This window comes from Pholcus phalangioides, unplaced genomic scaffold (genome assembly GCF_987345545.1).
Source record: "Pholcus phalangioides strain wild (caught in Gottingen) unplaced genomic scaffold, Ppha-v1.0 ptg000014l_1, whole genome shotgun sequence".
NCBI classification, from domain to species: domain Eukaryota; kingdom Metazoa; phylum Arthropoda; class Arachnida; order Araneae; family Pholcidae; genus Pholcus; species Pholcus phalangioides.
In genome coordinates, this window is record NW_028301607.1 from 26,003,017 (window position 1) to 26,021,182 (window position 18,166).

The window sequence follows — 18,166 nt, forward strand, 5'->3', positions numbered from 1 at the left end:
TTTCAAGATAGTACACACGGCCCACGCGCTTTGAAATGTTGCTCGATAATCGAGCCGGTAAGCGTATACAATTCAGGGGATGCTCTTTAAAATAATTAAGCTTTGAATATCTTCACCTCTGAACCACTTCCAGGCTATGAAATGACCACATAAATATCGTATTATACAGTAAGTGAAATCCCATGATACAGTGATTCCATGGGGGGGGGGGGGTAATTTAGATGTACCACCTCCTCTCCTCCCCCCTCTGGTCCTTCGAACGTGTTCGTAAGGTATCGAAGATTAAAATTCCGCTGGGAAATTCTAAGGACTTGAAAATCTTTCGAATCAGAGTTTCGTTGAAGACGAAGGGTTGCTACACACCCCCTAGGTTTCTTACCAAGCTTAAAGATCATAGGTGGGAGGCTGCTTGACCAGCGTCTATTCTTAGGTATTGCGTTACCTATAATGGACCAGGCGCGAATCCAGGACGATGTGACGGAAGAGGCGAGTAATAGTGTTAGGTGCGTTTCTGGAGTGGTCCGGTGGTTGTTCTCGTATTTTACGGGACACAAATTTTCCCATATTTTTCGGCTCTTGGGAGGGGCGGTCTTTCCCATCGCCCCCTCTGGATACACACCTGAGCGGTGGCAGGCATCTCCTGCTGCGAATGGAGCAGAGCCAGACATCAGATTCGAATGGAACAAAGGTGCACATCTTTAATTGTGAATGGAGCGGAGGCAGGTGGATCCAGCGTGATGTGTCGGAGAGAAGCGACTTTATATATATACTAGCTATATTACCCGGCGTTGCCCGGATTTTCTTCAATGAGGCTTTTTGGATCACGTGATATCTCCCTCTTTCTTTGAGGGACATACAAACTGTGTCCAAATTAACCAATATGGCGACTCATGAAATAAACAAATCTAGATTTAAAGAAACGTAGAAGTGAACATTTTTTTCCTTTTTTAAAGGGCGCTAGGTAGTTAGTTCGATTTCCCCCCCCCCCTCTCTTTTTAAACTTCAAGTTATCCATCTGCCTGTTTAAGCTTCCAAAAATGCTTAGTTAAAGCTGTGGAATTTCTTCGATGCACTTTATGGGCCCATAATTAATTTTAAAACAACCTAAACTATATGAATTTATGCAGTTGAATATTGAAACATTTGTTTTCATGCTTGAGAAGATATAAATGGAAAGTTAAAATCAATATTATTGCATGAATATCCAACTCAAAAGTAGGTCCGCCTAATCACTTCATTTTTAATCTCCTGGGCTTCGTATATCTCTAAGCGACCTCAATATTTCAAAAATTGAGAATTCAATACAATTTTTAAAATTATTGATGGGGCGGAAAATCCCACTAATTTCCGCATTTCTACAGTAAAATCGACAATTTTAGCACTGATTTCTATGAGGATCACCATTTTCCTGACTTTCAAAGCGATGCTGATGATGATTATGACGTCTATTCAAAAAGCCTCATTACTGAGAGTATATTGAAAATGTGGCAAACCATTATAAAGGCATAAACTATCATACATATACTAACAGGATTAAAGAAGTGACAAACCGTTGTAAAGGCATATACACGTCTGAAACGCATTGCTAGGGAACCACGGTAACCAAAGTAAACGTTCGGAAAGTGATTGTTGAGGCCCAAAAACCATTGTTGCCGCACAGTTTTTTGCCCATTTGGGGCATTTGCCCTGGTCTGACGAAATTTTAAAGTAGCCTATCGTTCAAGTCGGGTCCCATTTGGTATATATGCAAAATTTGGCGATGATCGATCTAAAATTGTAGATTTGTATAGAGAACACACAGACACACACACAGAAAATCAATTTTATATATATAGATAGATATTGCGTGGATCATAGTTTCCCAAACTTTTTGTGTGTTCCATTGCCCCCCCCCCTTTTCAAACATTTTTCTTCACATTGCCCCCAACTCATGGGATCTTGTACGAAACCCGAAGCTTCTACCGCCCCCTGAACCTTTTCTTCGCCCCTAGGGGGAGATATTGTACTCTTTGTGAACACTGGCATACATGCATCGGCTCATCCCATATTTTACTGGACAGACAAATTTTCCTCACATTATTCGGCTTTTAGGAGGGCTTAGTCCCCCCTTCCAAGTATCCGCGTTTGGTGTGGACTTCTGTTAGGCTTTCCAACTTCTAACAAATATGCAAAAACTTTTCCACAGTTTTCCAACAGGAAAAAGTGTGTTCCTTCACCTCGAAAGATTACGCGAAATCAAGGTGCGCAGTGCCTCCCTCCATCACTACTAGTTCTGTCTGTCCCTCGTTGTGTGTTCAGTTGCTGTGTTGTCTCTCTTCCCCCTTTTTTAATATCTGGGTGGTTTTTTTTTTCTTTCTCCCGAAACATGTGTTTAGTTTTGTTTGTTGTGTGCATTTTCCCGTAGACTTTGCTATATGACCAGGCTTGTTCATCGAATCTGTTTAGAAAGAGACGAACTTCCCGGAAAAGAGATTCTCTTACATGTGTGTGTGACTCCTTCCCCGCTTTTACACTTACTACCGAGAAAACGTTTGTTCTTATTTCTGTGTATTTTTCAGGGGAGATTTTTTTTCCTATCGTATCTGTGTTTGTGAGGATAAGTATCTTTTTTTTTTCTTATTATTATTAATGACCAGGCTGCATGTTTCCAGCTGCTATCCGTGACTGGGGTCCTTTCCTATCTGACCAATTTATTTGTTATTTTTTTAGTCGATATTACGCAAAAGCACTTTTTTTTTTTCAGAGAAGAATATTATGAGGAGACGTCGTGACCGTGGAACTTTATTGATCTAGTTATGTGTGTGTTATATTAATATATGTGTGTGCGTGCGTCAGGGTTAGTGACCTTCGGAATCCGCGTGTAAGTCTGGCAAGTGTCGCGCGTTCATGACACTGTCTCGTGTTGTTTTTTTAACTTGCTATCTATGAGATCGTGTCCAAAATTTTCGTGATAATGATTATAAAATATAAGACTGAGTTGATATTATGATCAAGGATAAGAGATGTTACTTTAAAATTCATGTGCTAGAGCGACGTATAGCATCAATTTGTGTTTTGAATACAAATACAAGACCACAACAGGCAAAATGCCCGACGAGGTGGCTGAGAAAAAAAGATGCCCATAACAAATATGGATGTCATACATTTTCTACATACATAACATACATGAATGCTAGAAGAACGAACATCGATGGCGTAATGCACGCAAATTCAACCCGTTGCTCGTGAGCATCACAGTGCTCCCTGTTCTGGGATTGAAATCATCCTGATTTCTTGTATTCCTATGTCGAACTTGCCGAAAAGGGTAAGTTATGTTCTTCCTTTTACCGAAAAGGGTAAGTCTGCTCTTTTGATGATGGATACAGGCAGTGCTCGTGACTAGGAAGAGGTAGACCTGATAGAAAATTGGAGGGGGGGTCCGAGCCATTTAAGTTTCCGTGGTCACTTGTTAGGGCCTTTGGTATCGGAACTTGTGCAGTAGTCTCGTTCATCAACGAGTAGAAAATACGAATCCTCGAAGTCTCTAACTCTTGATTCGATACGACAAACGACGCGTGACAAGAACTGACCACGGACATTTTGTGAGATGAATGGACCATTAATCATTTGGATTTGCTCCAGTCTAGCTCCCCCCCCCCCCCCCCCACAATCTTTACCCTATGTTTTGACGAATAGTTTATAATGCAGCTGCTGTGCGAAACGTTTGTTTGTGGGGAACTTGATTGGCCACTCACATGCATGGCGGTGCTTGAGACCGAACCGTTTTTCTCTCTCTTTAGAGTGTGTTTAATCCTTGAATCTTTGCCAAAGTCCTCAACGTAATCTTGTTGATGTTTTTCTCTCAGCCTTTACTATTATTAATGCATGTATATTCTCTTGCCATTATTCGTGTTTTGTTTGTTTTTTAATGCTTATTCGGACGTCGGGATGTCTATATATAATATTAATACGTACGTACCACACGCGCACACACACACACACACACACACACAAGTGTTGGAATAATACATGGATCACGTACAAACACATTGCTTGTAATGTAAAATGAAGGGGATTCTTTAATCGGCAGGCGTGGATGGCAATGACTTTGGGTGGTCCTTGCCGAAAAGAGTGACATTTTTATTCCCTCTACTTTCTAAGATAATAGACGCCATATCAGGAAATAATAAATCACGCGCATATCGGCGTGAAAAAATATTTCGAAAATTGCAATATGAAGAATATATTTTATTCGGAAATTTATTGTGGGAAATATATATGTAAGAAAATTTATATATTTTTTTGCGTTCGCTGATGGAACTGATTGGTCTTTCGGCTCGTCTTGTTCCTTCTTTCCATGCGCACTTTGATCGCGAGGAATGTCGGATGTTACTTATTCCCGACGATAAAAATACCATAAATGCTTACTCGTATCACATATGTATGTATATAAAGATTTGCGTGTCTGTATATTCTAAAATGTGCATTTCGATTCTCTTTGATGTGTATGAATGACCTGGGAAGATTCAAGAATTTTGTTTCGGTGTCCCCACCCTTCTCTTAGGACAGCCTATCAAAGTGCATTTTAGGGGTACTTAGAACCGTGCGATGTTATTAGGGTTTTCCTGTTCCCATTGGGCATATTTCTGGCCCCTTGAACCCTCACTATACAGTGCAATTTTAATCTGAGTGGGTGAAGAGCTTTTTTCCTTTTTACCCTGACAAAGTCCGTGAGTTTAATGACCTTTATGCCCTCTATCTTCTACACGAATTTAGTCTGAACCCGCTTCTAATCATACTCGTGTAAGACTGTTGAACTGTACGTATATTGCCTGACACAGTATTAGGGTGTGTGTGTAGACCTACTGGCAGATAAGATGATTCTTTTTACTTGTGGAAAACTGGATGCCAGGATATCTGCGGGTTAAAAGCTACGTTTATATTGATTTTAATCATGTTCAGTGGTCGCGAAGACCGAAAGTTCTGTAGTATTGGTTCTTTTGTGTCCACTATGCAATCTTGAAAAACATCAAATTTCGACGGAGGTCTGTAAAAAAAATTTCTCAGGTCATTGGGGGCAGGTCCATGATTACACGAGACTTGGGTCATGATTCATTTACGTATAAATTCACCTCAATGTGATCACACATCAACGATACGATAGCCGTCCAAGCATTTATGCTTTTGAAACTTATAGAGTAGTTTGTGAATTGGATTCGTTTGTTCAACGTTGGGGGCCACAATTTCAGCCAGTTTGCTGGTATTCTAAAGTGGGTGATCGATGTAAATTGGACCATCGTATTTTTATTTTTTCGGACTGCAACGCAATACTCATCTGGTGCAATTTATTACTGCTTTACTTTTGAAGGAGTGGTTTTGGGAATTTTAAATTATAGATGCTGTTGGCTTTTCCTCTTTGGTACGAAAAGGGTTTATCGGTTCGGATCGCCGCGACATTTGTGAACACAGACTTTTGTAGGATTTATGGACTGAACCCGAAATGTACACGTGAACTCATCGGAGATGCGTTGCAACCTTCTTTATGGATATGACCCTGATGTTTTAAGTTCCCAAGGTGTACAGTAGGAATGAGAGTTCTTTTCTCTTGCATGCATGAACAGGTAGGAAAGAGAAAGGGAACCGAGATTATGGAGGAGGGGGAAGGAAGAAGTAACTCGTAGTACGATCGGGTTGACATCTCAACCCTTTCGGCTCCCACAATTATTAATTCTCGAAGTCACTCATTTGCTTGAACGGTGGAGCCATCAGGGAATTTTTTATTGCGTGTTACCAAGTCTTATTCTTGTTGATCATTATTGAAGACTGTCGTTTTCTTGGTGTCGGCTATACACCGGATGTATAACGAGGCGTAGAGATGTATGGTTGCCGTTTTAACGTTTCCAGTTTGATTTTCATGCTTGAGAAAGAAAAACGGCGACTTATTATTATGTGTATACCTTTAACTAATTAACTCCATTTCGCGTGCTATCTTCCATTTCTTTTCCAGTTCGTGACCGTGACCCCCGTGTAGCCATTGACGTATCGAATTTACCCCTCCCCCCCCCTCCTTTTTTTTTATTTTTTTATTTTTTGGAGGATGGCGGTGGCATCTTCCAGAGTGGTTTTTTTTATACTGACAAGGACGTAGGAGGCGAAATAAAAATCGATGCTCATTTAGGATTATGTAAACACACATACATACTGTATATCCAAACTTATAATGAAGTTGAGCTTAACCCGATATCGATTTGTTTCCCCTTCAAAGAATCCGCGTCGTTTGAACTGAATGAAGAGAGGCCATATATACGTTGCGTAGCCTAAGCCGGTTTGGGACTACGTCCTTCGAAGACTTTTTCTTTTATAATATTATTTGCTCCAACATGCCACACGCAGCGGGAAACGACGGTGCAGAAATAAGAAAAACCGTGTCTGTGGGCCACCCCGGCAGAACTTCTTGATGGGAAACGCCTACGCGAACCTCTACTAGACACAAGGCTAAGCCTAGCTATGTATGTTTTTCAATTTTATTATTTTCTTTAATGCCATTATTATTTTGCCAACTTCATCTTTATGTTGCTCGTCAGGCTCCTCCCATATTTCTTCCTCTCATAGTGACTATAGGCTTCAATCGTAGGCAAGTCTCTGTGTGTGTTGTATTGGAGGCGGTATGTCATTGCATTGTCTGGTCGTTGGATTTTTGCATAAGAAATTATTCGGTCGTGTAATTTATATGTGATTTGTATGGCACGTGTGAACAACCTGCGTGGGAAAGAAAGGAAGATTAAGTCAACGATGCGTTTTGTTTTATCGAGATGATCATCTTTTTTTGCCCCCTCCTCCGATGTAATCAAAAATGTTTATGTGGCTTTAATTATTTTGGGTGATAGATACGATTTCGCTCGTGGGGGGAGCCTGTGGCCCAGAGTATACTGTGCTACATCGGCCTACGCCGAGATTATAGTGTTATTTTGTAGGGGAAAACGTGTAAACCCCCCTTTCCCTGCAAGAAAAGAAAATGTGAATTCCCTTCCCCCAGAAAATCTTGTGTGCGCCTGTTCTGTACGTGAACGAGCTGTGACTATAGGCCTAAGTCACCTTGAGGGTTGCGTATCATCTTTATTTAGTTCATCGACGTTTGGTAGCCAGCGTACTTGACCCTTCCCCCCCGCTTTTCTGTCACGTCTCGTACAAGACTGACGAATTGTCATAAGAATCCTCTATTTCAGGCATTTTTGTGCTCTCGAACATGGCAGTACTCATTAAAACACTCAAGATTGCTCAATGCTTATGCCTGATTTCTTATTTGAGGGGAATCCATGAACTCTGATTAAACACGGCAATAGACGCTTAATTCTAGAATTGGCATTATGCTAGTTTGAGTCAGAGATGTTCTGATTAATAAACTTAATCTGAGATGCTCGTGCCCAGAAAATGCTAAAAATGCCCACTCGATTTAAAAAAAATTGTACATAGTGCTGTATTTTATATTTAAAGATGAAACATTTGTGTGCATCGAAACGATTCGAAAAAGCCTAGCTAAGGTTGAGAATTTCTTCGTGATGGCTGAGTTTCATCCGCGGTAAAGTTGTTCATAAAAAATGTTGGGAATCACCATAGCTACAAGAGCAGCAAAGCTCTTAGCTAAAAATTTCAAGCGGGCTCCGTTGCATCGATTTTTCCATTATAATGGGAAAAAATTGAAAAATATTTAATATAGAAATACAGCCCCAATCCTCGGCGTTACGAGTCCTATATCCGTAAGAGGGGGTCCGCACGCAAAATGTGAAGTGCAGAATGCATCATAATCAGGGCTGGACAAATCCCAGGCGCCAGGTAGCCATGGGGACCAAAAACTTGGTATTGGTTCCTAAATTTTTCTTGGTGTGGTTATACTAAATTGCAAGCTGAATTCAGCCCAATGATTGAAATTTATAGCAGCGTATCTGCCAACATGAAAAAGGTCACTGTCCTGAAGAAGTCCGAAGAAGCATTATTTCGGGCCTTTTCATAGAGGTAAAAAAAAAGTTTGGGGCCTAAAAAATTGTTCTGGTGCTCTCTTTCTCTCTTTCTTTTTTTTTTTTTTTTTTTTCCTTTTTTTCGCGATTTGTCCAGCCCTGATCATAATATTACCCTGAAAATGTTGTGGTTCTGACAATAGCTGCTCGTAACTAATTAGGTATGGTATCCGGGGCCGTCGTCGGTAGGAGTTCATTTTTCTATCGATGTTCTCCCAGCGCTAGTTGTTCGCATCATCAGGAGGTGTCTGAAGTTGAATTACTGAATTGCACAACTCAACACTACCTCCATTGTTAAGCACATTCCTGTGCATGTGTGTTCATTGGAAGTATCCCGTAAAAGACGTAATTAACATTCGCCAGCAGTTTCAAGAGTGTTATAACAACTCTCCCCCCCCCCCCCCATTCCTCTCCTCAACAAAACAGTTTGAAACAAGTTATAACCGCGATAAGAGTCGTAGGGACGATTACGTGCTGAGGAATTCGAGAACAAAAAAAAGAGAGAAAAAAAAAGACGCATCTCTCTTTTTTTCCGAAAAGCCGAGCACGTACTTTTCTAGCGTGGTGTGTTCGACTCTTTGCTAAATAATATCTCATTATAAATTCAGGCACGCGTTACTATTACATACTACTATAACAGTGCTGAGAGAGGATGGGGTTTAAGAAAAAGACACACACAGTGAGGGATATCTCTTCTCCGACCCGGGGCTTGTTCCGATTTCAATGACGTCACCGTCTTGTTGAAGGATTACGAGAGAACGAATAATAATGTATTAAAAAAAAGAAGAAATCTGACCGTTTTTTCTTTCTCTTCCTTCAGGCCTACCTGCGTAGGCAGAAGGGCCTGGGAAAGTTGCGACCTTCGGATTTCTTTTCTTTTTTTCCCCTTAATACTTATGATTTTTTTCTTGCTCTTGATGCGCTGAATGGTTGCTGTCCAAAATAATAATAATAGTAATAAAATATGAAAAGATTTCTTTGTTATTATTTGGTTGTTACTGAAGGCAATCAGTGGGATTTAAGGATTTTTGATTATTTATTATTATTACAGTTATCTACCACACGTGCTTCGCTGGGACACTACTCAATGAATAGCCTAAAGAGGGAGGGTATTACATTTTGTCTTGTCCCAACTATTAATTAAGATGGGTATTTAATTAAGAGATGAGATGAATATTCAGTATTCGGCCAAATATCTGTGTAAATCGAAGTACATCAAATCAATTTTAAAAATTAAATTAAATATTTACTGATTATATTTAATTGTATGATTTATATCTTCCCTTCTGTAAAAGACATGTCAGTGTGAACTTCTCGGATAGAAAAAAGAAACTAAAATTAAATCCTACTGCAATAAGGGACCGTTCAAGTATTACGTCATCATCGATGGGGGGGGGGGGAAAGGATGTTTCCGATTTGCTGACTTTTGATGACAAGGGGGGGGGGGTTTGGATAATGCTTACGTCATCAACCACCTTTTATGAAAATATGAAATATTTTTAATGGCATCTTACTCGGTGCGCCAAAACGAGAAAAACCTTTCGATAGGGCCACTTTAGTGATCTCAATGTTTCGCGTATCCAAGTGATCTGGAAATGTGCCTGTGCCGCTTAAGTGCTCTGGAAATGTGTTCGGGCCGCTTAAGCGCTCTGGAACTGAGCCACTAATCACTAAATAATCTGAGAATGTGCCGCGGGTAATTTAAGCGATGTAGAACCGCACTGGGGGCCAGTTAAGTGCTCTAAAACTACGTCACATGTCACTCAAGGGATCCCTAAATGTGTCACGGATCGCTTAAGGGTTCTGGAACGGTGTCTCGGGACACTTAAGCGATCTGTAAATGAGCCGTTTAGTTCATTTTTACAAAATTAGGTTTGAAGAAGGCAGGCCGCATCAAGTAACCCCCAGGGCCATATCTGGTCCGCGGGCCGAGGAACTTTGTGATTTATCATTATAAGAGGGTGGGTCGCAATGAATTTATTAAACATAAATTTTGAGTTCATAGCCTTCCAATAACATTGAAATTAACAAAAATTGATTATAATAACATATAAAGGTATTTTCTTCCGAAATTTCAATATTTTTGATCGTGGCAAGGGGCACGAGAGACCCCCCCCCCCTTGTGTACGTCTCTGATCCCACAAATATGCATTAGGTTTCAGAGGGCAGAGCTGATGACGAAATTTTGCTGACAAGAGGGGGGGGGGAAGGGGGCAAAAATGGCTAAAAATTTGCTTACGTAATACTTGAACGGCCCCTAAGGTGAAGTGAGCATGAAATATAGTCTAATTAGCTAGTCAAGCTAGATTAATATATTTTTCCACCTTGGAAATAGCTTCCTAGATACCCTTTTTTTCTAGAAAGATTTTGAGTCATTTCATGTAAAATGAATAATTAAGCTGAAAGGAAAAATGCATTAAAAAAGACTTAGACTTGAATGCTTTCACTGCATACGGTAAGATTCTTAATACCAAATTGGACAGTCTGAACATTATAGGAACTTATCTTTCTATCTGCATGCGTGAGAAAGAAATGAGCTTACTAATATCACAACACATTGCTTCATGCTTTTTCTCCACTATGGCTCACGATCATGACTGCATAGTGTACACAGTGTAAAATAAAAAGATTTTGAGTTTTTCATTATTCTTTATTCAATTGTGAAGTTGTTTATCTAAGCCTGCTGTCAGTATTTGTCTTTTTTATAGTTCTTATTAGTGTTTCATGAAAGTTGCTTTGAAATTTTGTGCAGTTCCTAGAATGAATTAAACTATTTTCCATAGAAACCTATGCAACATTGTGTTTCGGCTAACAAATGTAATTCTGGAATGAGTATCTTTGTTAGCCAAGGTATCACTGTATTGAGCTACTGAAAAAGGTCAAAGAACATCTAAAGAGGAAAAACAAGAAAATCATTTGTAAATTTTGTGACGAATTACTTGTTGAGAGTAAATAATTTTTTTTAATTAGATGTAATATTGTGACAAGTGTTGAAAAAAAACTTTAAAATGCAATATATCCAAGTTAAATTTGATTATTAGTATCATGGCAATAAAAATCTTTCAATTTCCAGTTTTTAATGTTTATTCGAACAATAAATTGTGTAATTAAAATTTAATTTCAGTCATTAAAAATTTTTTATCAAGAAAACATGATTAGTTTTTAGAAACATTGAACAAACAAAATTGATATTCGGTATTCTGCCGAATTATTAACCAAATATTTGGTATTCAGCCAAATCAATATTCATCCCATCACTAGTGTTAATGACTTGCATTTGTGGATTTTTAATATCTGTGTAAGAAGTTGCCTGTTGTTGCTGTAACGATTTGATTTGGATTTTCTTCCTTATAAAAATGGTCTAATGCCTCAGTGTTTTTATATGTTATAGATGCAAAATTCTCGATGTATCCTCCATCTATGATAGCTGCAGCAAGCATCGGAGCGGCAGTCAAGGGACTGATGAATCGGCTCCAGAGGCTACAGTGTGCAATTCCTAACGAGTTTATTGCCACGTTGCACGATATAACGGGCATTGATGTGGTGAGTTTACAAACCTTGATTGATCAGTTTTGTCTAGAGCTATCGGGTTGCTCGTGCACCCGCATTATATATTGCATCAGAGCCGAGTACACTCCTAGAAGAAATTCAGAAAGAATAATGTCGTATTTGAATTTTAGTTATTGGTCAACCCATCAATTAAAAGATGGTGTGGATGCAGGGGAGAAGTTGAAAACGAAGTGTTAAAATACTCTCAAGCTTTTGAAGGGCAGCCATTTTTCGAAAGCCATCGATTCTGTTGCCCCCCTCCCCCCTTCCCCTTTGTGGGGATAGAGTTCAACATTTTTAAAGAGATTAGTAATTTCTAATATGACATTCATTATGTGCACTTGTGAAGCAAATTGTGGCGGTGAAAGGACAGCTTGTGCCAATGTTTCCGAGACAGTCTTTCTAAATGGATAATTTTTTTTGTTCCCAGTCTAATTGGCCCTAGTGTGCATAAAATAATTGAAATAGACAAAGTGAGAACAAATTCAGAATTCAGACTCATTAACAGGAGTCCTCAGTTAAATTGACCGATAGAAAAGCTATTTGAGTGAGGTATTCAATTTTCCCTCTGGTTTCCAAAAAAGTCTGTAGAAACTTTAAAACTTCATAAAAACCGAAAAAATAACCAAAATAAAAAACAGTTTGCAGGGTTAGCATCGATAGGTCACTGGAATTTTTTTAAGACAGGAGAAAAAAAAACAGCAGATACGTGACGCGGACATACACAAGTTAAATAAAAGATATGCAAATAACGAACCGAATGCCTCCAAATCGTTTATCAGAGCAGTATGTGTTCCACATGACCGCCACCATTGCAGGTGAGTCACAAATCCAGCAACGGCAGAATGCAGCAGGTCCACATACACAGTTTACAGGGGTGAACTGGTTGTGCATTAGGAGCGCAAGTTCTTATAACCATCTAATTTGCATATTTAAACCACAGTTGCTCATACTAGCGCCGTCTATCACTGTTTTTTTTTTCCTGTCTTAAAAAAAATTCCAGTGATCTAGCGATGCAGGGTTAGCAGCTAACCCTGCAAACTGTTTATTTTGGTTATTTTCCTGATTTTTATTCATTTTTAAAGTTTCTACTGACTTTTTGCCCACCCGGTACATAGTATATAGCTATATCTTTCACTGCTGAGATTGCAGTCCAACAGTCCACATGCTCGAGTTACTAAGGGCTACCATGGAAAGGTATCCCAGCTGATTCATTTTCCTCCAGCCCCTGTATTCGTATTTTGAGTCTGGGAATCAGAAGGAAACGTTACCGTAACTGTGATATGCACATCCCTAAAAGCCCTTAAATTGAGCTTTGTTTGAATAGAAAATCCCTAAAGAAAATACTCTTCCAGTTCTTGCAATTTCAGGCTAACCCCATTTTCTCAGGAAAAATATGGAAATCAGGATTTCAAGTAAGAAAAATCGGTAATTATCACCAAATATGATGGTTAAAATGGGTAATTATTGCTAAAAACACATCAGGACAGGGAAAAATGCATCCTAGAAAAACGGAATTTATATATGGTCACCCATTGTAATTTAAAAAAAAAAGAAAAATCCCCAGTTTTTCTCTTTTATTTGTTTGACATGTGTTCTTTGATGGAAATGTGTCATCAAGGGATAAACTACAGATTTTTCAAGTCTGAATTGGTACCTATGTATGCAGTATTGTTACTTAATACAAAAGAAAAAGTTGGGGTAACTTACGATTGCACATACACTTATTCACCTTGCATGTTTGGTAAAATAATGTGTCTGTGAAATTAATTATGTTCTTAAGTTATTTTTCAATATTTGCAGGATTGCCTAAGATCATGTCTGGAACAGATCGAGGCTACTGTGATGGAAAGATTAGCAGCAGCTGCCCAACCACCTCCTCCACCTGTTGCGGACATCCCTTTAGAGAATAAAGTTAGTTTGAAACTTGTTGAGCAGCAGCAATACCCAGTGGATTCAGTGACAACGAAGGCTGAGACGCCAACCGATGTACAAGATGTCCTCTTCTGAATTGATGGTGCATCGTTGCGTTTGACAAGACTGTGGTTTTAAAACAAAAATTTATTAAAACCAGCAAAAAAAAAACAAACTTTGACTGCGTACAAAGACTGCTAGGTGCTAGAAAAATCAGTCATTTTTTCTTTATATATATTATGTGTTTTTTCGATGAAAACAATACATCTCGCAGTGCATTATTATATATTGTTGAGGACAATATTCAATTACTTTCAGTGTTGTTGTTACTTATGCTCCTGTTGTCATCAGTAATGTCATAGTCACAATTATATATATTCTCATCCGTTTTCCTCTCTGTGTAAAGCGAATGGTTTCTTTAGGGTGTGCAAAGTGACGTGTAAATGATGATGAAGCAGTACTAGCTGCTGCAATTCTGTGATAACTAGTCAATTGATTTTTTTTTATACCGAGGTTGTCTCTTGTGTTGTGGGATGAATGGGTCGATACTGGATACGGGCATTTTTTTTCAACAGCATTTCTCGATTTTTTCTTCTATATCCGATGTACTGGATACGCATTGTTTCATCAGGAGTATATCTATATATTATTATTAGTGCATATCATTACTCAAGTTGACCAGTAGATTTCTGTTGCGTCAGGGAATTTTCGTATGGTGAATACCACATACGATTATGTCATGTAGTTATTATATATATATGTATATCGATATATGAATGGTTCTTGAATTTTTTTTTCAATGCACATTTTATGTGATTTTTTTTTTCAAAAAGTACTGCTCAGGATATCGTTCGTGGAAGTCATGTCTTTTTTTTATATGTATTGCTGTGTGATTTTTGTGTGCATGCTATTATATTCATTCTTTCGTTTAGGCTTCTATTTTAATAATGGTATACTTCCTTTCTATTTCCCCTTATATATTGTCGTTGATGAGTGTTGGTTACCAGCACTGACCGATAGTCATTACCAGACTTTTTTATTACGTATGCATAGTGATAGTTTTTCTCGAATGAATGTTGTAATTGATTGATAGGATGTTTTTTCTCTCTCTGTGGGTTTTGTGCAGTCAAAAATTTGTGGGATGGGAACTTGTTTTCCCTCATCTTGATTGAGTATGTACTTGGGTGGGTTGTTGTGTTATTAAAAATGTGCAACGTATATTGATTATAGGATACTTGTTCTCGGATAATTAACTATCCTGCAAAAATGTGATTTTTTTCCCTCTAAAATAAAGGGGAAAATAGTGATATTGTCCATTCGTTGAGCTCGAAATTGTGTAGGCATAGTTAATTTTTATGAAATGGGAAAACACTATCAATTTTTTCGAAACAATTAAATTTAGTTTATTCCATGCAGATGCATGTATAAGTCACAATTTTGAAACGAGAGACTTCTGAGAAATAATTTGTGTTAATAGTGTCATGTATAAACTGAATCTGTTCTAGATGAGTCATGAAGATTGACAAATAGGCATATTCGATTGGTCTGGCAGAATTAAACAGGAAGCTGGAACGTAGTCATGTTCGTTGAGAAAAATCTCAGATGTCCAGCTTTTGTAGGAAAATGCATATTTGCTGCTATAGTGCATCTGGCATCATCAAACTATGCAACATGCTTTCCTGTGGTAGGATTTTTTGTTATAAGGTGATCCTTTTCTCCTGTTGCAAACATCATTCAAGATGATTTAACATGGAAAACAGTGTTAAATCCCTGTATGTATTCCCTGTTCATCTATCTAGACAAGTGAAAATGTTGACAGAGTTCACTACCTCTGGCCCTTAAAGGGTGATAGTACTAATTCACACAACACAACAGGTACACCATACTCAAGATTTACCCTGGACAGATTGTAGGGATCTCTTGGGAATACGTGAAGATCACGTTATTAAAAAAAATTCTAGCTTGTGATTGGGGGGGGGGGGGGGGGAGAACAAAGAGGTCCAATTCCCCTAGAAAATTAAGAATTTTGACCCGCAAACAAAAGCAGTCATAACAGCATGACAAGGCCCTGGGGCAAACTCAGATATTCCAAAGTTTTCCCTACCTGGTTAAAATTCCTGTCTACCAATTAACTGTTTATTCTCAAACCCCCCCCCCCCCCCGGCCGTGCCTGGGTAGGGCTCTATCCACATCTGGTCCCACAGACTAAAGAATGCATAACCACTCCTTGAACAATGACGTACATTGCCACACAGCAAGATTCCACCTTGACGGGAAAGCATGCTAGATCCCTTGGTAACAATGGTCTTTGTGTAGTTTTGCATCAATGTGTAACTGAAGCAGACTGCACAAAGTCATTCATCTCTTCAAGATGTTGCGTGAGAGTCTGGATGCCTTCTGCGCCTTCTTGTAACGAACCTAAATATGCTTTTCGCTTCCATTCAATTCTGCCACAACATTGAACCATACCTTTCCATTTGTCTCGATAAATCCAACCAGGAACAGTATTGCAGAGTCTGATGTGAATGCACATGCTAATTCTCTCACATTTTTTAAATTGTTACTGACTCCATGATAAATAATTATCCTTAGTTGTGTCTGATTTCCAGTTAATATTACTTTGTTTCGTGCACCCACACATTTTTATAGTCATTAATTTCCTTATCACTGGGACCAGCTTATAAATAATTATGGCAAGTAAAGGTGGGTAAAAAAGGGAATAATAGTTTACGATTTAACCGCTGCTTCTGATGAGTAAATTTTTTTTTTTCAATTATTATTATTGTATTGTTATATTATGAAATCTTGTCACACTTTCTAGTCTGAATTCAAACAGGTCTGTGTTTTTTTCCCCCGAACCTTCCTTCACACACAAAGTGTTTTTTCAAAACGGCCAGTCAAATTATATAACTGATTTCTTGTTGACCAATGAGGCACTTATTAAATGCATGCATAAGGCACATAGAATGTTCCGAAGATCTGTAAATTAAATTGAGGGCACATGCTTTATTATTTTTTGACAACATATTATGGTGTGTTATAACTCTGCCTTTGTTCAATCAATCATCACACTAATGTTGATCCGCAATGAAATTTATATATATATATATATAGTTTAGTTTTTGCCTTGTCAACTACTTGGATGATCTGTAATGCTAATGCGGGACACATAAAAAAGATCCAAAAAAAAAACCCCTCTGTATTGATGTAATGGTAGCCTGAATGAACATTCCAGAACGTTTCTCAAACAGGTATATATGTAATGGGACCAATATATATATATTTTTATACACAATATATACATTATCGTGCTCAAGACAGTCTTCCAATGCCAGCAGATAATTGTCAAATTTTCATCGTGTGTGTGTTCCTCGATCACGTTTGTGTATGTGTGTGAATTCCAAAGTTAAAGGTGAAACACCAATTAAATTTGCAATTAGGTAGAAAATATGTTCATAAATACTCTCTATAAGCGTGTCCATGTTGCAATTTCGTTAGTACTGGGCATTTATGTATGTATAAACCATTAACATTATGCAGTGGCGAAGGGATATATTTGGTTTTTTTCCCCCTTGTTTTATCATGTCTCTGTATTTTTTTTCTCCTCTTTCACTGCTATCTTTTGTCATTTTTGGCAGTTGAAATTGCAAGACCTTTCCTTGTCCTATTGCCCCCTTCCCCGAATATTCAGGTATATATATCTGCAGGCTACCTCATGTATATAAATGTTTACCCGAAATATTTCACCCCTTGTGGACAGAATGTAATTTTTTTTTGTTGAAAAACTTGAGTGCAGTTTGTTTCTTAATGACAACAAAATTACTTCTCGAGGCAAAAAAGTAACTTTTTTTTTTTTTTAATGTGTCAATGTGGTTCCCCCCCCCCCATTTTTCCTCGTCTGTCGCCCCGAATATTTTCAAAAATGAACAGCAATTATTTTTTTGTATCCAGTTGTCTTTTTTTTTGGGTAATTAAAAAACAAAGTCATTCGAATTTTTTGTATTTGTCATTCATGATTAGTTTTTGTGTTACAACATTTTAATGTATTCGACATTTTAACCATTAGATCAAAGGTGCTCAACCTTTTGAGAGAGTGTGGGCCACTTCATTGGTTTGAGAACGTGCCAAACTGTAAATATGTGGCGGGTCTCTTGAGTGATCAATAAAAATGTACCACGGAATGATACAAAGTGCCATGAAACTGTGCAGCTAATCACTCAAGTGACCCACGTCTGTGCCGTCTTAACGCATGGGCCCACCTGGGCCTCACAAAATGAGATCTGGTAAAACTTTTCTAGGATTTACCAGGTAGGGCCTCAGAAAAACCACTTGGCCCGGGGGCCCCATGATGCTCTTAAGACGGCCCTGACCTACGACACATTTTTCAGATCATATCCACGGGTCACTTTAAGTGATGTGGAACTGCATGGCAAGTCACTTACGTGATGTGCGGCACATTTACTGATCACTTGAATGACCCGCAGCTCATTTTCACTTGAGTATATCTGTTCATTTTTGCAAAATTAGGTTTGAGATCTTGGGGCCACACTTGCCGTGTCTCCGGGTAAGGGTTGAGCATATATGCCTAAGGCCGGGATTATACACTATAAGTGTATGTTGGTAAAAGCCCTTTTATAAAACTTGAAAAATGCAGCCAGTAAGGTCGCCGGTTGCATTTTCTAGAATGTAACCAATAACCTTATTGGTTA

General features: G+C 38.5%; 1 protein-coding gene across 2 annotated transcripts in view; it reads left to right on the forward strand.

The window, feature by feature from the left end:
* The window catches only part of LOC149078363 (G1/S-specific cyclin-D2-like), a 129,348-nt gene extending 111,898 nt beyond the window's left edge, over nucleotides 1-17,450 (forward strand). For both annotated transcript variants that reach the window (XM_089242017.1, XM_089242016.1), the window contains 2 exons: nucleotides 11,386-11,537; nucleotides 13,347-17,450. In XM_089242017.1, the coding sequence (XP_089098143.1) occupies nucleotides 11,386-11,537; nucleotides 13,347-13,553 (359 nt within the window). In that variant the 3' untranslated portion in view covers nucleotides 13,554-17,450. The remainder of the gene's footprint in view (nucleotides 1-11,385; nucleotides 11,538-13,346) is intronic.
* Nucleotides 17,451-18,166: the final 716 nt, after the last annotated feature.